The 24,448-nt window shown below is 46.9% G+C and overlaps 1 protein-coding gene across 1 annotated transcript in view; it reads left to right on the top strand.

The window, feature by feature from the left end:
- The window catches only part of SLC25A22 (solute carrier family 25 member 22), a 51,047-nt gene that overhangs the window by 24,722 nt on the left and 1,877 nt on the right, over positions 1-24,448 (top strand). Inside the window, exons 4-9 of the mRNA XM_061380326.1 lie at positions 2,938-2,993; positions 8,680-8,770; positions 19,031-19,149; positions 20,789-20,960; positions 22,066-22,220; positions 23,557-23,632. Coding sequence (XP_061236310.1) covers positions 2,938-2,993; positions 8,680-8,770; positions 19,031-19,149; positions 20,789-20,960; positions 22,066-22,220; positions 23,557-23,632 — 669 coding nt within the window. The remainder of the gene's footprint in view (positions 1-2,937; positions 2,994-8,679; positions 8,771-19,030; positions 19,150-20,788; positions 20,961-22,065; positions 22,221-23,556; positions 23,633-24,448) is intronic.

The raw sequence follows: 24,448 nt of genomic DNA, 5'->3' as shown, positions 1-24,448 counted from the left end.
CTAGGAACTGGGCTCTCCTCAGGAAAGACAGGACAATCTTGAACCAAGCTGTGCTAGGGCAGATAAGGCAAATAAAGCAGCTGTTCAAGCTGTGGAGCCCAGCAGGTGAGATCTCTGCAGAGGGCACATCTCTATCCTTTGTTTTAGGGGTGGCATGATCGCTGCTGTCAGGGCACAGGACCAAAACAAAAGGAGACGATTTGTTTCTCTGCTGATTAAAGTGATCAATGAGATTGATTACTCAACTGATAGTTGAGTGCATGAGGGAATTTCTACCTCTCTTCTGTTTCAATCACTTTTTTATTGCAGGTCCTTCATTTGCTGCGTCAGTTTTAAAAGGAGGAAGCAGTCACTCGTTCCCAGTCTAGAGCACTGCATGCAGATCTTTTGAAGGCTCAAAGGTTGACACATGCTGTAGTTATCTCAGCAGTCCTGAGTCCAAAATAATCAAGTGCTGTGGGAAAAGAAGACATAAATATATACAGCCTGCCAAATTCACCTGGGATTTGTGTGGGATGCCTAGGGCTTTGTGTCTGCTGTGGAAATGTGCACCACACTCAGCACAAGATGCTTTATTGTAGGAACCAGAGTCAGGCCATAGGTTTCCAAAAGTACTGGTGTCACTGAGGGGGGAGAAGGCACTGGGACTCACAAGTTTTCTCTTGTCCTCCTGCCATTGTGTTCAAAAGGAGTGTTAACAATATTTTCCTCTTTCCTGCCCAGCAGAATTTTAGGCAGGCTGAGAATAGGAAGGAAATGCTCTGTACGTTGATGGTTTGAGTCTCCGGGCCTCCTTGCTGTGGCTGACAACATGCAATTATGCATGAGTTTAGGTTGTAGGCTCTGACATGTCACGGCGACTGTTGTTTCCCTTGACAGTTACAACCCTCTCTGCTCCCTGCACTGCTTGTGTGTACAGGCATGCTGGCATAATGCAGCCTCCTGTCTTGCCTTGCCTCTCCTTTTTGTTTTGTCCTTTTCCTGCTGCTGCTGCAGATTGCCTCTCCTCCCTGAAGATCACTTCTCCCCCTGGCAACAGCAACAGGAGTTGGGCAGGATGTGGGGTCCCCTTAGGAGGGCATGCCAGGATCCTTCTCTCTGGAGGGGGGCTAAGTAGGAGAGAGGCTTTTAACCTCCAGGAGTCAAGTGCAGATCTGGTCCCTAGCCAGGAGTTTCTGTGGGATGAGGTGCCATTAAGGAATACACAGGATTTAACTTGTATATTTGAGCTGGCTTCTCCTGAGAATCTGCAACAAAACTTGGATCTGAATGCTTTAGCTCCCGTATCATCCTCATGGCCCTCCTCTGGACTTGCTGCAACAGTTCCATGTTCTTCTTATGTTGAGGACACCAGAGCTACACACAGTGCTCCAAATGGGGTCTCACGAGAGCAGAGTTGAGGGGCAGGATCACCTCCTTAGACCTGCTGGTCACACTCCTTTTGATGCAGCCCAGGGTACGGTTGGTTTCTGAGCTGCAAGCGCACACTGAAGCCAGTTCACGTTCAGTTTCTCATCGACCAACACCCCCAAGTCTTCTCCTCAGGCTGCTCTGAATCTCTTCTTTGCCAGCCTGTAGCTGTGCCTGGGATTCCCCTGACCCAGGTGTAGGACCTTGCACTTGGGTTGGTTGAACTTCATGAGGTTAGCATTGGCCACCTCACAAGCGTGTCAAGGTCCCTCTGGATGGCATTCCTTCCCTCCAGCGTATCAACCAAACCACACAGCTTGGTGTCATCGGCAAACTCGCTGAGGGCGCACTCAATCCTGCTGTCCTTGTTGCTGACAAAGGTGTTGAACAGGAGCAGTCTCAACACCAACCCTGAGGGACACCACTCATTACTGGTCTCCATTTGGGCATTGAGTCATTGAATGCAACTCTCTGCATGCGGCCATCCAGCCAATTCTTTATCCATCGAGTGGTCCGTCCATTAAATCCATGTCTCTCCAATGTAGACACAAGGATGGCATGCAGGAGGACAGTGTCAGACACTTTGCACAAGTCCAGGTAGACTGTGCTCTGCCCATGTCCATCAGTTCTGTAGCCCAGGTAACATGTGGTACCCTAGAACAGCCTTGACCCAAGTAGGCCGTAATGCCCTCAATGGAACTCTTTATTTCTTCTCTCCCACGTTAGCACTACTACAAAGCAGAGATGAAGTTTACTCCTTGTGTTCCCAAACCTCTGCAGCTGTGGTCTAGAGAGGGAAACACTGCCAGGGGGTCTGCACTGCCTTCCTGAACTGTGCCTCTAGACTTGTTAGGTGTGTGTCAGTGCCTTTGAAAAGTCTTCAGTTTTCCCAATTGCAGTAAATGTAGTTGAAACAAAGCAACAGTTTTCCCCTTGGAATGCACCTCCACGGCACTCTGCCTCACTCTCCCCAGGACAAGAGCTTGAGTGCTCTCTGCCTGCTGTGGGACCTGATGTATTAAAAGTAAGTGCTTTAATCTTCATGGGAGGTCACAGATGACTGAGTGTTTGGGTCGTCTAGTGCTTGTGTCGAATTTCACGGAGTAAGTCACAACGTCAGCACTGGGCACTGGGGGTTTTGCTGTCCTCCTCCCCTTTTTTCCCTTCCAGAACTGGATTTAAAATCATGTGTGTGGGGATCTGCTTGTTGAAGCATCTCATGCACGTTTGCCACAGGGGACCCTGGATAAACAGTCCCTGCAGTGACACTTTTCCCTTTGTGTTTCTAGAAAGCAGACAGCGCATGCAGGGCGAGCCGAGGGTTTCAAAGCCCCAGTGAATTGGGGGCTAAAATTTGACTGGGGCCTGAACAATGGTGCATTCAGAGTCTGATGTGATTCTCTTCTCAGCTCAGGGTTTTGCTGACAGATCAGAAATGAATACCACTCCAAGAGATTTGTTTTGTTTTTCTCTGCTGTCAACCACCTTTGAGCCCCTGTAGTTTATCTCTCTCTCTTTTGTCCGCAGGTCTGACTGCCTCATTAAAACAATTAGGTCGGAAGGCTACTTTGGCATGTACAGGGGTAAGTAAAGCTGAGTCAGGCATGGCGCAGATTTTGTGGTGGAAGCACTTGTGCATAAGTGGGATGAAAAGCGCATGTTCTCAGGATTACAAAGCAATACCCTAGCAATATTGTAAGATGTTGAAAGTGCATCTGTTTCTGAAAATAAACTTCCTCATGCTAGTTGTCTGCTGAGCTCTCCACCACTGAGTACTTGAGTCCTCCCCATGGCTGTTTTGGTGTTAAACCTTACCATTTACTGAAGTTAATCTTTACTAGCAGTTTACGTGAAGCTGCTGGGCTTTGTTTCAGGACTCTGTGTGTGTGTTTCCCAGTTTGGGCATAGTAGCTTTTGTCAGAGGGGCAGTAGCAAACCTCTTGAAGCGTCTTTCTTTGTGGTTGGTGATTCAGTTTATGTCAAAGCCCACCACTAATATGGTCAGGCATGCTGTCCCATCCCATTGACAAGTTATCTCCAAAACCAGCTGTCTCTCAAGCACGCCTGAGTGCTTTGTTCAAGTATTAAGATAGATAAGCTGCAATTAAAAAAAAGCTAACCTTCCCCCAGAAAGAAACTCCCTAAGAAAATCAGAGGTTTCCTCATGGTAGAGCTTCAAGTGTTTGGTTGTTGTATGCTAACCTGCTAGCAATCTCCTGGCTCCGTGGCTTAGGCTGTCTGTTGCAGGAGTGAGTTCCTCAGCTGACATTATACCTTTTTGAGTTTAAACACAAAGTCATTGAAAGTTTTTGAAGATTTTGAGGAGAGGGGAACAGTAGGCCAAATTCTGACTTTACTCATAGGAGAGGAAAATGTGGAATATTTTCTTGGCTTTTGGCACAGTCCAACTGGCTCAATCAACACTGAGCTCTGGTTCTATCTTACATACTCGTATTCAATTGCCTGAATATGCTTTTTTTTTTTCCTCTGAGGCATTCTGATAGCATTATTTGTGACACTCATTTGCTGGTAAAGCCTGATTAAAGTAGTGCTTTGATTAACTGAGTCCCTCTCTTTCTTATTTCAAGTGGGAGTCCAGAGATGCTGGTACCTTGCTGTTGGCATCTCTTGACACTTCTTCCATAGCTCCTCAGGAGCCACAGCCGCTGCAGCCAGCCAGCCTGAGAGCTGGTGCTGGCTGTTGAGGCAGTGTCTCTTGCCCAACTTGCTGGTGGGCGTTTTGGGGGAGTGCAGTGGATGCTGGGGATGGATTGGCTGCTTCATTCCAGCTTTCGTGGGAGCAGGAAACAAGACAAATAACCCCGAGGAACCCTGGCAAGGTCTTTCTTCAGTGCTAGCAGTGACACGTTCCCCTTTGATTTTTCCCAGAAGCTGGCTGCCTCTGTTCCTAGCTGGGAACAGAGCCTGCATTAACTTTGGGTGTAAATATGCAGTGGCAGGCTGATTGGCGGGGAGCAGAAGGACAAAGCGGGTCTTGGAAACTTACAGATGAGACTGTAGGAGCTATCAGGGTACTTGGGAGAGACAGATTGGTCCTGTAAGGTGCAGGGTGCTGAAAGGGATGTGTATATCCAGGCCACTTTCCACTCCCAAGCGAAAGTCTCAAAGGGTGCAGTGGGTTTTGCATAGCTCTTGCTTTTCTAAGCCATAATGAGTCTGGTCAGCTTGGTCCATGTCCCACTAACTTTGTACCTCTCTGTTCAGGGAGCTGAGAGTGGCTTGGATTTACCTGTCGCCTCCTAGGATTAAATGGGGAGCTGGTTTTTGGAAAGGGCTTCTGTCAATAGCTCCAGAAATTCACAGATATCTCACAATAGCCAGGGTGCAAAGGTGAGTCCTCCAAGTACAGCAATCCTGGTTCTGGCCTCAGTTCTGTGGGCTGACATTAGCAGCCCTTCCCTTCCTCCTGGGGAGAGGATAGGTGGATAAAATACATCCAATATTCATGAAGAATGTGAGTAATTTTCTTGGAAGAAGGTAAAGAGACAGCTCAGACTTGCAGGCAGGGGAAGATGGAAATCAGATTGTGGATTGGTTCCTACTCCCTCAGTCTGTCCCAGTTCCCCAGCAGAAGCTAGGAATGACTCATAAGCTCTTATTTGCAGCCTTTAAGCTGAAATTGGGAGGATTATATGTTAATGTGCTAAACTGCCACCTGCCATGCCCATGGAGGAGTCACAACTGCGTCAGTCTTCTCCACAAGGTGCTTGGCCTCAGTTGGAGGACAGAAAGGGTCTGCTTGGGTGCAGCCATTCCCACTGTGTGGCTCCAGGTCTCCCTCACCTGTGAATCAAAGCTCCTCAGTATAGAGAAGAGAGAGGCTTGAGCTAGTAGGATGCTTTTTTGCAAATCATTTCTCAAGGGGGGATATGTAGGCAGACAGTCCTTGCTCTGTATGAGTAGCCATAGTGAATTGTGTGATGCATAAGGCAGTCCCAATATTTCTTCCAAGCTACAGGGATTCTTGCTTGCTTGGTGGAGGAAAAAGAGTGTTTTTCTCATGTTTTTTTTCCATAACATTTAGGTAGCAACTGTGCTGCAAAGCTGGGTGGTGCTGTCTAGCCCTGTCTGTGCTCAGGGGATGACAGCATGCTGCCTTCAGGCATGATGCCAAGCAAATGAATCCATGGTGCCTGTGGGCTCCTGGACCATGTGGACTTCAGTGGAAGGGTACCTTGGAGAGGTCCACTGCTTCCTGTTACAGTCTGTGCAGAAGCCACTTACAGATCCCAGCAGGCATCCTGGAAGTCCCACTGCTATTTGCAGACCAGCTCTTTAGTCTAGCTGGCAAGTCAAAGGCCTAAATGAGGCTGGGGAAATGCCCTTTGCTGTTGGTGACATTTGGAGGGTAGCTACAGTTCAGCTACCATAGTGTGGCAGCCTTCCCCAGCCTCTGCTAATAATACCTTCCATATTGCACCAGTGCCATGCTGCGTATGAATCAGTCCCACTGTTATGGAGGTTGCTGGTGGCATATATGCCTTTTATGAGGAATGTGTGTTAATAACAGAACCCAAGGCTTGGTGAGAAGAGGGCACTTACGAGTTCAGTTGGTAAACAGCTGGTTTTGACTGTATTTTATTTTATTCTTTGTAGTGCTTCTGTACTTCTTTGCAAAATATTTTGTTTTTTAACGATAGTAATTTACTTTTGTAATCTGTGTGTCATTGCTTCTGGTACCTGTAGTGTTGCCTATAGGCCAAGGTTAGCTTTAGTTAGGGAAATAGTCACTGGCATAGTGAGAATTGAAGAGCTAGGAGGTTTATAAAAAAGGTAGAAAATGCCATGGAAAGCATATAGCCAGCAGCTGAAGTATCTGATTTCTCCTCCTCCAGTGAATTAAAGCTGTTACGGGTTATTGAGGACAGGGATTATCCATTCTCTGCTAAGCAGCTTACTGAAAATATCAAAGATATAGGAGAAAACCCAGGTTCATTAACTTCCCTCTACATTATTTGCAGTTGAAGGAGGAATTGCTGTGAAAGCCTCTTGGCTCCTGGAGGAGGTCAGCACATGGAAGCATACCTCTTGCTTACCTTTCTTCCTTGATGTTTTGGAGTTTGTTTTTTCTTTCAGTGAACCATTTGCACTGGTGTTAAATTAGCAGGTGTATTCTCTCTTTTTCTCCTTGTTTTGCCAAGGAAAGGGTTATTCATGCTGCATGGCAGTAATATACTGGGGTTTTACCTTCTAGCCATTAGGAGTGGGGTTGAAGTTGTCTTCAAGTGCATTTCCAGGAAACACTTCATGGGTAGCCACTTCCACATAAAAATTGGGCTGCATGGACTTGCTTTGTAGGTGCTGATGTGATTGACATTAAAAGTGGAGATAGAGCATGGGGGTCATGTCTGTGTGGCTTCTCATCACATGCAAGAGTCTTGGCAGGGGCACATGATGTAGGAAGCACATCAAACTGAAGCAGTGCAGTCACTGGTACACTTTGAAGTCTCCAAAAACTCTGGAGTATGAGAGGGCTACCCTGCTCCCTGTGTAGGTAATTCGGCTCCTGTAGAAGATGATGGCATTTGCTGGGTGTCATGGCCAGTGTGGAATGAATGCACTGATTTGATTTGCTGCGAGGCAGGGTTACTCTGTTTTCTGTGAAATCTGAACATGGCAGTTGGAAGAGGGGGAGATGTGTTGGGCTGCACAGCCCTACATGGCAAAGTTGTCTGTTTCCTCGTGCTATTTCCCACATTTTGGAGATGTGTCCTTTGAGCAGAGGATGTGGAGCCAAGGTTTCTCATGTCTTGATCCCAGTTGTACTGGTCCCAGAAGTCCCAGCTGCAGTTTTGCTACCTGTGGAAAGTTCTCCCAAACCTGATGTATTTCCGTGTCTAATTTAGGAGTTAACATTTGGGGGAGGGGAGTCCATCCTGAGGATCAGAAGACTGAGTTGCCTTTCTTTAGGTGTGTTGAGCCTGCACAGTTTCTGTCAACTGAGGTTCAGAGCTTCTGAAGATTAATCCCAAGTGTTCAGGGCCTAGTGGAAGTGCAGGCTTCTCTGCTTCTTTTTGGAAAACGGAGGTTTGGGGCAAGTTGTTTAAATCTCTACCATAAGCATAATGGCAAAAGGTATATGCTAGCTTTTCTGTTTGTCCTTGCAAAGGTATTCATAGGTCGTTAGGAAGTCTCCAGTAAAGCTGCTTCGGGGGCACTAGAACTCAGAATGCTTCAGTGCAGGCAAAGAGAGCTTGCAGTCATCCACTGGAGGACCTTTTGAGCTGTAAGATCTAAAGGAAGAAGAAGATTCTGGAGTGTGTTAATATAGTGCTGCAAAACCTAGTATGTTCAGAAGGGACTGGCCCTCTCCTCACCACGTGCTTCTGAGGGCAGCTTGAAAGCTGCCTCCCAGCCACTGTGTTGCACTAATACTGGTGTCCATGGCTCACAGCAGCCTGCCAGGCCACGCAGACCTTTCATTGTGGCAGGCACAATACAGGAATTTGCTCCTGACAAAGGGGCATTCCAGCCGGAGCTGGTGGTGAAGCCAAGGCTTGTCTACACTCCATGTCCCCCAGCAAGCCTTGGCGTGGTGCTCAGAGGAGAATTTCTGCACCCTGCAGTTTGTGGTGGACAAAAAGCCACTTTTCAGCTGTGGCTGTTCTGAGGGTGACACCCAGTGGTGATATACGAGGGAAGCCATTTAACTGCAAGGGTTGACCTAGAGCTAGCTGACTTCCATGCAGGTGAGCCAGCTGACTTTAACTAGCCTCTAGGTCTTTCAATGGCTCTGCCTTTTCTTGGCTGCCTGGTAAGCAAATTGCTCTGCTTTTGGTGGTAGTGGTGCAAGAGCACTAGCAAGAACATGGGCTGTGGGCCTTTCACTTCTCAGCCGCAAAACATTTATGAGGGAGTTGGGAATGGTTATTAAACCAAATTATACACCTTTCCTGAAGGTCTGATCTGCATCCTTCTGGATTCTTAGGAATGCATCCTTGGATGAGAGAAGAGGATGCATGTTTGCATGGTGGAGAGGTAGTAGTGAAGCTAAAGAAATTACAAAAAGCATTGCAAATGGAGTAGAAACACATCAGAGGATGTTTTCAAAAACCCAAGGTGTGGGGAGGTAGAAATGCTATTAATTTCCAGTGGTGTTTCATGCTTCCTAATCCCTTTGGTGCTTTGGGAGCTCTCCTTCCTAAGTCCTTGGTTTTGAGCTGGAGTTACAACGCATTCTTGAAAGATCCAGTTAATGGTTCCTTTATTCTTGTTCTCCAATGGCCTTTTCCTCTTTTCCTTGCCCAGGGGCTGCAGTGAACCTGACCCTGGTGACACCAGAAAAGGCCATCAAACTGGCAGCCAATGACTTCTTCCGGCACCACCTCTCCAAGGACGGGTGAGTAGGGGGTGCAGACCCTTCATGTTCAACTCAAAAGACAAGTCTGGTGAGGTGTCAGGGCAAAGGTCAAATGGGATGATGTGATCAAGGAACTGAAGCACCTCCACATGAAGATAGGCTGAGAAAGTTGGGTTTGTTCAGCATGGAGAAGAGAAGGCTGCGTGGAGACCTCATAGCAGCCTTCCAGTATCTGAAGGGGGCATATAGGGATGCTGGGGAGGGACTCTTCATTAGGGACTGTAGTGATAGGACAAGGGGTAACGGGTTAAAACTTAAACAGGGGAAGTTTAGATTGAATATAAGGAGGAAATTCTTTCCTGTTAGGGTGGTGAGGCACTGGAATAGGTTGCCCAGGGAGGTTGTGAATGCTCCATCCCTGGCAGTGTTCAAGGCCAGGTTGGATGAGGCCTTGGGTGATATGGTTTAGTGTGAGGTGTCCCTGCCCATGGCAGGGGGGTTGGCACTAGATGATCTTAAGGTCCTTTCCAACCCTAACTATTCTATGATTCTGTGATTCTATGATGACTGAAATATGAGTGAACCTTGAATGGCTCAGCTGGTGATTACATTTGGGCTAAGGATGTAATGTCTAAAATGGGAAGTGAAAAGCATTCCACTGGATGACTGCTTTTTATTCAAGCTTCTAAAAATAGTCTCAGATCTCAGCCAAGGCTAGCAGGTCCAGAATTTGTAGGCAGAGTATTTGAGAGGAACCCACTGGCACTGATCGCTGCCCAAACAGCTGCTGGAAGGACCTTTATTTTCAGCATCCTATTGGATTCTCTTACACTCTTCCTGGCTTGAACAGATGGCAAGGTCAAGTTCTGTAGACCCCAATCTTACTGTCTTTTTTGTCCTTTTGTAGCTTGAAAACAGTTTTAGAGAGGTAATGAATCTGAATTGATAAAGGGCACTTGCAGTGTTGCCCAGCAGCTGACCTGCAAATAAATGCTGAAGGAACAAAATTATCTGCTTAGCTTGCATGTGGGGGTTAGTTCATATGAATTAAATGTGAAAATGTGAGTATATCCTGGTTTCATATGGTATCCAGTAAATTGTCTACCTAGCACCTTGTACAGTGCTTTAGTGTGAGAATAATGTTGACAACACACTGATGTTTTAGTTTTTGCTAAGTAGTGCCTACCCTACGTCCAGGACTTTTCAGTCTCCCATGCTCTGCCAGTGAGAAGGGGCACAGGAAGCCGGGAGGGAGCAGAGACAGGACCCCTGACCCAAACTAGCCAAAGAGATATTCATACCACAGAACATCATGCTCAGTATATAAACTGGGGGGAGTTAGCCAGGAGGGGCCGATCCCTGCTCGGTAGATTGGCTGAGCATCAGTTAGTTGTATTGTGCATCACTTGGGTTTCCTGAGTTTTATTCCTCTTCTTTTTTTCCTATTATTATTGTTACTCATTGTTATTTCTATTCTTACTATGTTTCACATTATTTCAATTATTGAATTGTTCTTACCTCAACCTGTGGGTTTTTGCCACCTTCTGATTCTCCTCCCTGTTGCACTGGTGGGGTGAGCAAGTGGCTGTGTGGTACTTAGTTGTTGACTGGGTTTAAACCACAACAGAGTAAATGACTCTAGCTGAGCAGTTGAGAGGAGCTGGACCCTGAATATTTAATGTTATTTTCACCAAGACATTTTCTCCGCAATTTGGGGAACACTTGTGTCTCCCTTCAGACAGAGACTTCTCTGCAGAGACAGCCGGTGAATGGCACTGTCTCCGGTTCTCAGTGACAGTAAGTTAGAAAACAGCCTGCCTGGGATACGATCCTGACTCACTGAAAACACTAAGCTCTGCCACAATTACTTGGTTTAACAGCTTCCCATAATGTACCACATCAGTCTCTGCTGCGGAGATGAGTGGCTGAACAACTTCAGTGGAGACTGTGGACTGACACAGGTTGGGGATCTATTTTTTTCATGTACCTAATTTTTTTGTTCTGGAGTCTTTTAAAGTAGCAGTTACCGTATGTCTGTGTGACTCATGAGCTTGCAGCTGCTTGTGATTTTTCTGTCTCTTCAAATAGTATCTGTTCTGTGCTCTGCTCAGACAGTGGGAGGTAACAATGTCCTCGTTGCGCCTCAATTCTACCAAGTGGTGGGTGTGATCCCTGCAGCAGACAACACGGTGGGCCTTGGCATACTGCAGTAAACAGGAGCACAGCTAGCTCTTTGCCACCACGTATAACTTGAGAGCTTAGTTGATGGTACTGGAAAAACAGAAGTTGTCTCTCCTTGTACCACCACTGAGAGAGTGGCCCATGAAAGAGAGCAGACCACCATGACAATGTATTTGGTGTTATGTGAGAACAATTACTGCTGTGATGTTTCAGCCATTAAAACATGGCATGTTCTGCTCCATGAGACATATAGACTTCCTCATGGAACACATGTGTGTGTCTGCCTCTCAGTGCTGAGACAGGCTTTGAGCAAGTGTTTGGGTAAGTGGGATGCAGCTGTTGCCTCAAGCAGCTGAGGTCTTCACCCGTGCATCTTCCAGTTTGACTTCTGGGTTCCTGGCTGATCCACACATGATGTAGATGATGTGCTGTGATCAATTCAGAATAAAGGGGAGAGAGAATTTTGGCAAGACTAAGACATGCTGTTCTCCTAAAAGATGCACTGATGGGACTGGCACTACAGTGACCTGGAATAGGAGCGTGATACCACTCAGGTAGTCAGGGCACTAAGCATTCTTCAGTCCTTTAGGGAAAAGAAAGGTTGGGCCACAGTTAGATGACAAAAGCTATACAGCATGTGGAGTCAGAGTCACTGATCTCATTCATCTACTATGAGGGGCTTAGGTGAATGAAATCTTGTCAGCTCTGCTTATGAGGATAGACAGCATGAGCTGGACAGAGAGGCAGAGCCTCTCTGTGGTACTGCTGTGGAAGATGGCTTGAGGTGTTTCTGAGTAGAAATGTCAGTCCAAGATGTGATGTGAAAGAAAATGCCTTGCAGGCTGGCTGTGGCTGGCATAGGCTGTGAACCTATGATCTAGCTGGAAGTTTTGATGCATATTGTGACCTTGCTTAGTACATTGGGATCAGGGGGTGATGGAAAAGGCCATGACATTACCAGTGAGGATAGGTGCCCTTAGAAACTGTAGGGCAGCTGCTTATTATTGAATCATTTTTCTCCACGCTAGGGAAATCACAGGCCTGGAGATGGAGAATGTAACCTGCTGGAAGGGTTGTGCCTGGCCATGCTGCAGTTATCGAATGCTGCCTTTGACAATTCACAGGATCTTCTCCTATTGTTGCACATGACAAATAGAAGTGATGGTGAGGGGCCGTTTAATTGACACATGAATCTGTGTCCCCCCTAAGGGTTTGCCTTGCTGTTACCCTCTTTCCAAGCTGTTTGCAGTCTGCCAGTTTCTCCCTTGAGATGCTTCTGTCCCCTCCTCCTCAGTTGTCTCTGTAAGACGGGGCAGGATTAGCAGTTCTGGATTCCAAACTCATCTCCTAGCCAGGGTAAAACTGGGTACATACCTGCTAGCACATCACAAGGCTGGGCCACCTATTTTACAACTCCAGTCAAAGCCTAGGTATGAATAACAAAAGAGTGCAGGGTTAGAAAGGTGAAGATTCAGGGTGCCTGGCATGTCAATGTGGTTTAATTTCTGGATGTGTAATTGCAACAGTGAAGGTGTTATATGGTGTGAAGCGCAGCTGATGGAGTTAAGCTCAGTGTAAGGCTGGGGCCCTTTTTTTTCATGCTGAGCTACCAAGATTTTAGTAGCTCCACAAATAGCTCCACCAAAGTGCTGTTTGCACAAGCCAAACTATCTGCTATACATTCACAGTATGCTGTGCTCTTAGACCAGCATCCCAAAGGATGCTCTGGTGTTTTTCTGACTCAGAGCTGCAAAAGGCTTCTAGACCTTCTGACATTGAATGCCTTTGAAGCTAAGCTTCTAGCACTTGATTTCCTTGAAATGTGTTGCATGGATTGGAGATCCTTGTCTGGTAAAACATGCATGTTTGATCAGTATTTGCTAATTAAAATACGCTGAGCATGTCCTCCGTGTGCAAGTGAAAGGACTACAGAGAATATGGCAAGTCCAGCATAACCCAAAATAGCCTCAAGTTACACAACAACTTCTAGTGTGCTTTTTTTTAATCCTTTTTAAAACTTAAGAGTTAAAATGAACTTGCTTTTAAACTGTTAGGAAAAAAAAAAGAAGCGGCATAAAGTGTGTTTTCAAAAGGCCAGACTGAAAACAACATCTGTGGTGTAGGAAGCTCCTGGCTGCAAATTGGTGGAAGGGTATCTTGGGGATGTATCACGCAGGTGTGTGCTAGAGTCCTTTTTCCCTGGCCATGCTCTAGGATGCTGCTAGAGGTAGAGTAGTGGGGCAGTAGGACCTCACATGGGACTTCGTGGCCTTTTGGTGCACCAATCTCTCAGTTTGAAAATGTGTATTCCTGCAGCTCTCTCTGTCCTGGGACCAGCTTGGGGGGACATTTATGGTTATGCAACGCTTCTCCTCTCCTTTTGGTGCAGGAAGAATGTGCTCACAGGCTAGGGGACTGGGTTTCTGCTTCTTTACCTGTTTCTGTTTTGATGTCAAGACCATTATGACAGCCTACTGCTACAGCTTCTTGTTTTATGAGGAAACAAGACTGTGTTGGTCCTCCCAGGCTGTCCTGATCATTTAGGAACAAGGGAGGTGTGAGCAAGTTGTATGAGTGCAGGAAACCCCCTTGCTATGCCTTGGAGAAAAGGAGGAAAAGCAAAATACTGAAAAACGTGAAGGGCACCCCATGACCCTGATTGAGAAAGGCAATAAAGGTTAAATATTATCCTGTAATGACTTTGGCCTGAGGGCCTCTGCGATTCCCAAGAGAAGTAGAAGAGGTGACCCACAGAAAAGTCCTCAGCCAGGTCCTGGTTCTTGTGGCACTCTGTGCTGGATACACTGCATGGCTGGGGAAGGCAGGATATAAGAGAAGGGGAAACTTCAAACCTTTAGGCAGCTGGAAACAGATGGGATTTTTTTCTTTTCTCTAGATTTGAAGCTGAATGTGTTGAGAGACCCAAAATCTTATAACTACTGTTAAAATAGCAGCAGCTTTGTTGTCCAGATTAGAGGACATAAGGAGTCACTAGGGGTAGGCGAAGCACTTAGGTATAAAGCTAACAAAGCAATTCAAATCAGTAGTTCACCAGCGTGCATTTGTTGAGTTTTGGGTGCTCAGTTTGTGAGGCCTCTTTGGTAGATGTAAGTATTGACTACTTCGTATGTCCTCATTTGAATTTGGGTGTTAAACACTTGATAAAAAACAATTCCTTTAAAGTGTCCTACAGGATTTCATGTTTATTTCCAAAGTACGGATGCCAGACAGTTGTTGTGTTTGGCATGTGTTCCAGGCTTTGTGGGCATTTTTCAGGTTCTTGGTTAAGTACTTGGCATTGGCTGTGGTAAAAAGTGTCTCATGGCTTCTTATAAAAGCAATTTCTTGCTCATAAAAACTCTCAAGTGTCCCTGGATAAGTTTGCTGCTGCTCTTCTCCAAGGCGTGTTATAGCCTTACATCTCCTGTCCTCTTCAGTTTTGACCTTCACTTTGTTTGGCGTTCTGGAGTAAAGGCTGGAAATCTGATGATTTAGCAGCTCGGATTCCTGGGAAGACCAGCATGGCTGTGTTAATGGTGTCTTTGCTGATGCCAGCAGATTTTCTTACTTTCTGTTTCCCCCTGCCTTGTAGCTTTCCGTAGAGATAAGAAATAGCCAACTGTAATCCTGAGACAATGAAGGCATTTTCCCATGCAGATGGGAAGACTGGAGCTTGTTCTCTATTGTCTTCACACCTGATGCATCGCCCCAGAGCTCCTTCCTTCATCTGCTCCTCTTTCAGCCTCTCTGAAAAAAATTCAGCCCATCATGTATTTAGGTAACCATTGCACAGCCTGGTTGATCCTTGAGTTGCTGAATACTGAGACAGGCTATAAAATGAGGCTCTCTATAGGAAGGAGGGAGGATGCTGCTTGTCCTGGTGCTGAGCTGCTGTGTTACCTTGCAGACACTGTGCTTAGATCTTTCTCTGGGCAGGAACCCTTGTGAGCCAAGGCAGCCTCTCCTGTAGTTACCCACTGGATGTCTGGACACTTCTTAACACAGGTAATGTCCATCCAACCCACTGGAACTTTAGGTGGGGGAATCCAGCCCTTCCCCTAGAGAAAGAGCCGGTTCAGAGCTGATAATCTCATTATGCCTATTCAGGAACAGCTACTAGGGTTGTGTGGAATTCTTATTTAGCCCACAGGTTCAGGGAATTGCAGTGGGGTGACGTTGTAGACATCAAAGGTCGTCAAAGCCAGAAAGTAAACACACTGTTAATCTAGAGGGAGCTAGAGATGGGCTGTTTGATCACAGAACACACCCATGAAAGGAGCATTGTTCTTGTCTCCATTCCAGGTGCATGTCTTGGGACAAAACATAGGTTATGTCCATGTTCAGCATGCCCCAGTTGTGTTGCCCCATTGTTCACTTCACAGACATTTGTATTGGAACAAAACACTTGGGATCTCCTGCCAGAGCAAACCTGATCTAATGGGTGCAGGCACAAAGTCACCTTCTTCTTGGCTTAGTTGAAATTGCAACACAGAGCAGCCGGAGGTAGGTTGTACCATACCTGGAGTAGTATCTGCCAGAGCTGGTGGCATTACTTTGAGGTGGATCTGTCCTACATCAGTGCCTTGTTTTGCTTGTCTCAAGTACATTTTGCTGACAGATTGCCCTCCCTTTGAAGGACACCTCCCGTGTGTTGGTTCCCTAATCCATACCAAAGACCCACTGTTTAAATTGTTTGAAAGCACCTTACTCTCTCTGGTTTGAAACTTTTGGGGAGCTTTCTACAATCTGTTGGGTTGACAGATGTTGTGGTTTAACCCAGCTGGCAGCTTGGCCTCATGCAGCCCCTCGCCCACTTCCCCCGCACAGTGGGATGGGGCGAGAATCAGAAAAGTGAGACAGCTCGTGGGTTGAGATGAGATAGATATAATTATTTCTAATAAGTAAAGTAAGAGCTGCACACAAGCAAAGCAAACCAAGGAATCCGTTCACCACTTGCCATCAACAGGCAGGTGTTCAGCCACCTCCAAGAAATTGGGGCTCCATCACATGTAATGATTGCTTGAGGAAACAAACACTATCACTCTGGATATTTCCCCTCTTCCCTACTCTTCCCAAAGCTTTATATGCTGATCATGACACCACATACTGGGGCATATCCCTTTGGTCAGTTGGGGTCAGCTGTCCCAGCTGCGCCTCCTCCCAACTCCTTGTGTACCCCCAGCCTACTCACTGGTGGGGTGGTGTGAGGAGCAGAAAAGCCTTAACTCTGTGTAAGTACTGCTCAGCAGTAACTAACACTTCCCTGTATTATCAACTTTTTTTTTTCAGCACAAATCCAAAACATCACCCCATAGGAGCTACTGTGGGGAAAATTAGCTCTATCCCAGCCAAAACCAGCACAAGAGACCAGAAGGAGACGCAGTTTTGTGAGTGAGGAAGCTGGGACAGTAGCCTCTTGGGTAGCAGATAGAAACATGGCTTTGTGTGGATGTTTCCTTAGGTCAGGGATTTCCTGTCTTTGGAGATCTTGTCAGCCTTATTCTTGAACGGCTGGTTTATGGAAATGGTCCCTGTTCAAGCCCAGTGAACTCATACACAGACAACATTTTTCAGAAACTCAAAAAAAAATCCTGATTTATTTCCATGTGACATCGATGTTCCAATGCTTTCAGAAATCCTGACTTTGGAGTGACGTGTTGCTCTTGAAAAACTTTCAGAAGCCTATAGTTCCTGCTTTTTGACTTTATTATTTTTCAGCTGTAGTTTGAAATTCTCATTTAGATCAAGCATGAATCTTCTACCCCTTGACATTGTTAATTTGTCACTAATTAATTACATGATAGTTTAAAAAGTGGAACAACTGATTTCTGCCAGTGTGCAATTTGGGGCTATTGTGTGTATGTTGTATTTAACACCCTCTTGCTATGGTAAAAAATGGTTTCTGCATTTGTAGGACCAGGTTCTTCTGTTGTTGCAGCTTCTGAAGTTAGTTGAGATGCACCAGTTTTTAAACTACTGAGGATAAGGCCTGCGGTGCCTTAAATATTTAACCCCCTTTGTTATCTAGAGATGAACCATTTTCAAACTTGTTTTACGTGCAGACTGGTGATGTTTTGCAAAGGGAGTCTGACCCTTGTATGGCAATGCGTGAGAAAAGATGTGCTCACCTTGGGCTGTATTTTTTAATTGGACTCCCTGCAGTTCCCAGAATATGCAAACCAAAAGCTGCAAGCCCTTGTTCTAGATGCTTTTGATGTACCTGTTCGACATCTCTAAAATACACCCATGCACATAAATCCTTTGTTGGGTCATGCTGGTATAGCTCAATAGAGTTCAGTCAAGGCAGGCTGACTTTTGTTGGTTGGCATAATGGTCCACAGGTGAACACATAGGGCAAATCTTCCTGATCTTATGAACTGTGTATCAAAGCAGTTGCCCCATCTGAAAGCTAGGAGGAATGTACTCCGGGGATGCTCCACAGCTCTTGCTAAAGTGGAAGTTGCCCTGCTGTGCTGTAGAGGGAGACTGGCACCTGGCTCGTTTGGTCCTGGCCACCTCGAGGACCTCTGGATTTGCACACCCTGATACTTGCATACCCTCCAGGAGTGATTGCTGCACATACATCAGTGGCCCCATGGATAGCTCCAAGGGAGGGGTTGTTCTTTGCAGCTTCTCATCTATGGGGTGATTTGGAAATGGGAGGCTGTGAAATGTTTCTCCCTTCAGCATCACAGAAGAGCTCTGTATTTAGTCACTGGTAATCTCTGTTATGGCTCTGTGCCTCTAATCCCCTGCTCCAGTATCCTCCCTGGAAAAGATGAGAAGTGCAGAAATTGGTCCAGCTGACGTGGTTGGGTCAGCAGGATTACAGTGGATCCCCCCCTCCCTTTCCTATAGGGCTGGCTTTGAAACTTCTCTGCTGGCCCACAGTGCCACAGCTGTGCTGTGTGTGCATGTGAAACCCCTGGTAAGGTAGTATGACTTGACCCTATTCCTTTTGCAAGGGAACAGAGTATATCATTGTGGGACTGTTTCTGCCATAGCATGCGACTTGCTTTGAGTAGGTTAAGATGAGGTATTGCTGCAAGAGCAGGGCTGGAGGGAGTAAAAATAGTACTTGCATTTAAAACAGAAGGAGTCTGTTTCCTTCTGGCTGTGATCTGTATATGCTGCTTTTTCCTCCCTTTTTAGAAAAGAGCAGGTCAGAGGCACTTTTTTTAGTCAAGTCAGTGTTTTCTGGTACCAAGGGGTGAGATTTATTTTATTTTTTTTAGCAGAGTGAAAACTCATCAGTTTCTAAAAATTGAGGCTTTCTGATCATTTACATCCTAAATTCCTCTCTTTAGTCTTAGCCAGGCTGTTCCATGGCTTTGATATGGAGGGAGCTATGAAATGCTGCATTTGTTAGGCAAGAACATGTTGCTCATAATCCCTGCTCTCTAGCACAGAGGATGCACAAAGCTGCAGTGATGTGGGTCCATCCCATCCCTCATCCCTTGAGCAGGACCAGTTTAACACAAAAGCTACTTTTTCATGTTTGGGAAGGCTGATCAGGTAAAGAAGGTCCTAACCACAGGGCAGCTGCCTCCCTGACTCTCATGTTTGCTGTTTATTTATTTTGCTTTTGTCAAAAAACTCCAAAGCAGCAACTCACATATTTTCCCTTCTTGCCATTTGATTTGTTTGTTTATTTTTGGGGGATGTTGATAATGTTTAGAGGACTAGGCTGGCAGAAGGATAGCTGCTTATCCCTCCTAATGGGTCCTCTGCTGCCCTCTGAAGTGATGCACTTTCTAAAGGCTGTGCCCTGACCAGGGGCAGTGCTGTGCTGGAAGAGAGCTGCAGTTCTCTCTTTGGGCATGGAGAGGGTTGTGTGTTATCTTCTGGGGCTGTTCCAGCTGGGCTTGTGGCTTTTTCTCAGTGTTCTGTTTCTGTGGCCAAAACGGGTCTCTTCTTCCAGAACAGGTGATGCTGGCAGAGATTCCAGGCCTGGGCTATGCTGACCTGTCAAGCCTAGGAGGTTCTCCTTTCCCCTGAGCTGCCTCTCCTATAACCCCCAGGGTCAGAGATGTGCCCGAGTCCCTGCTAGGGCAGCTGCTGCAGTGTTATTCCAGGCCATCTCCTCCGACTGACACTTTCTCCCTTTTCTTGGTGCAGGAAGAAGCTGACACTGCTGAGGGAGATGCTGGCAGGCTGTGGCGCAGGTACCTGCCAGGTGATTGTCACCACTCCCATGGAGATGCTCAAAATCCAGCTGCAGGATGCAGGGCGAATTGGTATGTGGGCTTCTCTTCCCTGGGTACTGAGCAGCTTTGGGAAAAGGGCTGGGACTGGACTCTCAAGTCAGAAGGGGAGGTAATGAGTGGAGAAAACCCTTTGCCTTGCACCTGCTCTCCTAAGTCAAAGGTATCTCAGGCTGTTTCCCCTCCTCTTCCCAGTTTACTTTCCCCACCCTTTGCTCATCTGGCTTTGCAGAAGCCCTTACAGTTGTAAAAGGTGATTATTATTCTTTTTTGGCAAAACAGTAGCATTGGCAAGTGAAACAGTGAATACTGAGGTGGATGGAAAGAGACAGGAGAGATGACTGGGTGGTCAGCTTGCAGGTGTTTGAAACTTGTTAGTTACTGTGCACCCAAGAGGGGATTAGCATCTTCCAGTGCTTTTCCTGTGGCAGTTCCTCTATCTCATCTTTTCTGACGTCTGTTCTTTCTTGTGGCTCCTTGTCGCACCTCCCTAACAGCTTCCCAATGGGATGTGTCCTTCCCAAATTATTTGTCTTCCCCTTACTCTTTTTTTTTTCTCTTCCTGACAAAAGCAGCAGCTTTTGTAAATAAAGTAAATACAAGAGTAAATAAAATTCTCCCAGCACACTGGATTTGGAAGAGGTTTAGGGTCAGGCTGTGGGGGCTGTGGGCAGGAGCTGGCAGCCAGAGACAGGAGGAAGTGTGAGCCTTTTGTCTGAAGCTTGGGGGCATTTCTGGTGAGAATGGAGACAAGAGTCTGACATGGGGTCTCTGGAGCAAAGGGCTGTTTGCTGTCACCTTTCCAGAGGTCAGCTGGGTGGGGTATTGCCTTGTTCCCCAGGAGCCCCTGTGTGACACCATCAGATACCATGTTTGTGGTCCTTCCTGGAAAATGGGCGAATTTGTCCTTTAATCTCTCTTTGATGTGGCATTCCTGAATAATCACGGATTTATTTTTTCTGTCTTTGCTGTTTTTAATGCAGACCTTATCCTCTTTGTGTGCATTATTTTAAAATGTTCGAAGGAATTAAGCTGTGGTTTCAGGGTTCAGAAGAGGTTTTCGCTGCTGTGAACAGCTTGTTCCCTATGCGGCAAGAGGCCTGTGGTGTGCTGGTGGCAGCCAGCGGGTTGCCTGCAGGTTGATGTGCTCTCCATCTTCTGGCCAAAGAGCAGAAATGCATCAGTGTGAAAAGGCTGGGAAAACCAGGTTGAGTTTATAAACGTGGCTGGGGAACTCCCAGGTTAATGATTGCTTTCAAGAGAAGGAGGCAAAGAGCAAAACTGTTGAACCTCTCTTGTTTATGAATATCTTTATTTTGTCCTACTGGGGGCTCGGGGACATAGTTGGAAGCAGTTACCATCCTCTGCCTGCTCATGGCATTTCCTTTTCTCTGTGCTGTGGAAGTCATGTGTGACAGGCTGCTCCTGCTTAGGTAAAACCAGTCAGTAGGAGAGTGCAGTGGGCAGTGTTGTGTGGCAGCAGCTAGCTCCCACACTGGGACAGGCTGAGGGAGATGGGCTGAGTGGGAGCAAGTTTTCAGGGCACCTGGCTGGCCTCAGTCTGCATGCTTGATGCGCCAGTCTGCCTCTTCCTCCTCATCCCATGGCACCAGGCAGCAAGAGACTGCTGTTGAGCATCTTGCAGACCACTTCTCTCTCTGCTCCTCCCCAGCGGCACAGAAGAAGCTGATGGCAGCGCAGGCCCAACTCTCCTCTTCCGCTGCGACGAGGGTGGCAGAGCCAGTGGTGGAAACGCGCACCACAGCAACACAGATAACAAGGGAGCTGCTGCGGAGCAAAGGCATCGCAGGACTCTACAAAGGCCTGGGAGCCACACTGCTAAGGTAGGATAGAATCATAGAATAGTTAGGGTTGGAAAGGACCTTAAGATCATCCAGTTCCAACGCCCCTGCCATGGGCAGGGACACCTCACACTAAACCATGTCACCCAAGGCTCTGTCCAACCTGGCCTTGAACCCCACCAGGGATGGAGCATTCACAACTTCCCTGGGCAACCCATTCCAGTGCCTCACCACCCTAACAGTAAACCCATTCCATTCACCACCCTTACAGTAAAGAACTTTCTCCTTACATCCAATCTAAACTTCCCCTGTTTAAGTTTTAACCCATTACCCCTTGTCCTATCACTACAGTCCCTAATGAAGAGTCCTTCCCCAACATTCTTATAGGCCCCCTTCAGATACTGGAAGGATGGCATGGGTTTGAGCACGGCAGTGTTCCCAGTCTTGAACCTAAAGCACGAGCCATCCAGGGGAAGAGCCTGCAAAAGGGGCTTTGCTTCAGGGTTGTGGGTTTGATTTGGCTTAGTTTCCATGTGCAGGTTTTGCATATTACTGAAGGGAAGGTCAGGGAAGCGAGGGAGGCTGCCTTTTTGTTCCAGGAAGATTTAATTCTCCTGCTTTCTTTGGAAGGTTTTATTTTATTCCCACATGGCCCATATTTTAACAATGTAGAGAAGTCCTTGTGAGCTATTGAATCAGAACTGTCAGCCTGAGTCTCCAGAGTGCAAAACAGGTTCTGGCCCATGAAGCATGTTGAATGCAAGGGTCGGTATCTGCTCTGACACTCTTCACCCTTTCACAGAGTGACTTTCCTCTTCCTAAAGGCAGTGCTAAAGCAAGGCTCAGATGGGGCAGGATGCAATCCTCTTGATATAACAGAAATGTTGAAAATCGGGGAGAGGCCATTGACTCAGCAGGACTCTCCCTCCCATGGGCCTGTTGTATTTTTGCAGTCAGTTTTGCCCCTGCTGAGTTTTGGCTGCTGTTTGCATTGCAGTTGCAGAGCTGCGTTGTCTGTGTTGCACTTGTGGCTGGTGCTGCCAATGCACGATGCTTGCAGCCCTTCCTTTGATGTTCAGTTTGTTGGTGTCTCACTCTGACTTTACTCATCTTTACTCTTTTTTCCCTTCTTCACTCCCAACCACAGGGATGTCCCGTTCTCCATTGTTTACTTCCCACTGTTTGCAAACCTGAACAAGCTGGGCCAGAAAGACCCCAATGTCAAGGCTCCGTTCTACGTGTCCTTCCTTTCCGGATGTGTGGCTGGCAGTACAGCTGCGGTGGCTGTCAATCCTTGTGATGGTGAGTCCAGAGCACCCTGTGCTGGTGATCTGGTGCCAGGTGCCAGGAGACAGAAGCAGACTAGTTGAGGAGGAGAGTGATTGTACCAGCCTCTTCGCAGCATGAGCACACAGGGAGGTGCAGATGGGGACCTCTGCTGTCTGAGCTGCCTCCAGCTCAGATGGTGGTTTCTTAGCTGTGCTATACCTTTGGCCACAGCTTACACAGAGGTTTGCAGTACTCACTAGGTAAGTCAGGAAAAGGATGTCATCCATTTCAGTCATTCACAGAATCATAGAATCATAGAATATTTAGGGTTGGAAAGGATCTTAAGATCATCCAATTCCAACCCCCTGCCTGGGCAGGGACACCTCACACTAAACCATGTCACCCAAGGCTCTGTCCAACCTGGCCTTGAACACTGCGAGGGATGGAGCACTCACAGCTTCCCCGGGCAACCCATTCCAGTGCCTCACCACCCTTACAGTAAAGAATTTCTTCCTTATATCCAATCTAAACTTCCCCTGTTTAAGTTTTAGCCCGTTACCCCTTGTCCTATCACTACAGTCCCTAACGAACAGTCCCTCTCTAGCACTCTTGTAGGTTCCCGTCAGATACTGGAAGGCTGCTTTGAAGTCTCCATGCAGCCTTCTCTTCTCCAGGCTGAACAGCCCCAACTTTCTCAGCCTATCTTTATACAGGAGGTGCTCCAGCCCCCTGATCATCCTCGTGGCCCTCCTCTGGACTTGTTCCAACATTCTTCTCAGGAATGGCTGCGAACATGCCCCTGAAAAGGCACATTTCCATGTGGAGTGATAGTATGCAAATAAGAATCATGGGCAGCCAGATCAGACCTCAGATATATGGCCTTTTCTCCTGCTCCACAGCATTTGCCTTAAGATGCCACCTTGGTTTCTCTGATGTGAAAAACATCAGAACGTAAATCCTCTCTGCAACATTGCACACACTCCAAGGTGTGAAGAAATGTAAGAGCAGCGTCATATGTTTTAGATACTTCCTGAGAAGGAACTGAGTATTTGAAGATCAGTTCCCACTTTGCAGAAGGATATCTGAATCTGGAAGTGTTTAAAGCTTAAGTCAGCCTTGGAAACCTTGGTCACAGTGAGAGGACGTGGTTGGGGTTTGGGTGGCTGTGATTTATTTTTTATCAGTTTGTAAAGAAATGGTTTGGTTTCACTTTTTTTGTGCTGATAAATGTATGAAAATGGTCTGTGGTTTTGGTGATTTGGTTTTGACTGTGTTTCAAAGACGTTAGTCTCAGGGTGGCTCTTCCCTGCTGAAGAGCATGCTACATTCCCAGTGCTCACTCCTGTCTCTCTTCTCTCTTTTTTCCCAGTGATCAAAACACGGCTGCAGTCCTTGCAGAGGGGAGTGAATGAGGACACCTACTCAGGAATCCTGGACTGCACCAAGTAAGCCTCCTTGTGAAGCAGGCTACTGTACCAGATGTATGGCACCTTCTGCTGCCTGCTGCCAGGCAGTCAGTGCAGCTTCTAGCCCCCCAACCAGCAGCTTCTCTGTTTTGATTTCCTTCTGAACATGTGCTTTTATCTATCTATATGGATAGATGTATATATATATGACCAGATATATACTGTTCATGTATATTTTTCCTATTTTGAACAAGGTAAATACAGCATTTATATTTAAATGCTTCTATCCAAACCCCAGCAGTCATAACAGTGAGATTTTATTTTTGCAAAGGGAGGCAAGTGGTTGTCTCTTCTAAGGCCCTGTTGCCTGAAAATCCTACAGCATTATGTCCGTATTCCTCCTGGGACCACTCTGAGCAGCTGCAGAAGTGCTGTCTGAGTGGGCTGTCCCCAGCTGCACTCTTCTCTGACCCTTTGCAAAACTGGGGTCTCACTGCTTCAGAACATGAAGGGCGTTTCAAGACACAAGTGCTCAATACAGCTTCTGTGTATTGCTGCTGTTGGCAGAGTCTCTTGCGATATGGCTGTCCCCCATACTGAGGATTGGAGTTGGCCCCAGCTTTTGAACAGGGGGACCTCTTGATGCAAGCATGGGGTTGTCTTAGCTGTACATCTAGACCCAGGCAGACACTCTTGCTCCTGGCCAGATGTAAGGATGGGGCACATCCTTGCACAGTCTTTTGCAGAGCACTTGGTGATGGTGGATGATCCACTGTGGAGGCAGTGCCAGGTGACAGTGTTTGCCTGGGTTTGCTCTCTGGAAGGAGGCAAAAAGGCCAGGGCATGGCCAGAAGT

The sequence above is a fragment of the Neopsephotus bourkii genome, unplaced genomic scaffold, assembly GCF_033783945.1.
Source record: "Neopsephotus bourkii isolate Nb327-2 ecotype Australia unplaced genomic scaffold, CSIRO-AGI_Nbou_v1 NB_1792, whole genome shotgun sequence".
In the NCBI taxonomy this organism is placed as follows: domain Eukaryota; kingdom Metazoa; phylum Chordata; class Aves; order Psittaciformes; family Psittacidae; genus Neopsephotus; species Neopsephotus bourkii.
The sequence above is the reverse complement of the archived record's forward strand: the minus strand, read 5'-3'. Positions and strand labels throughout refer to the sequence as shown.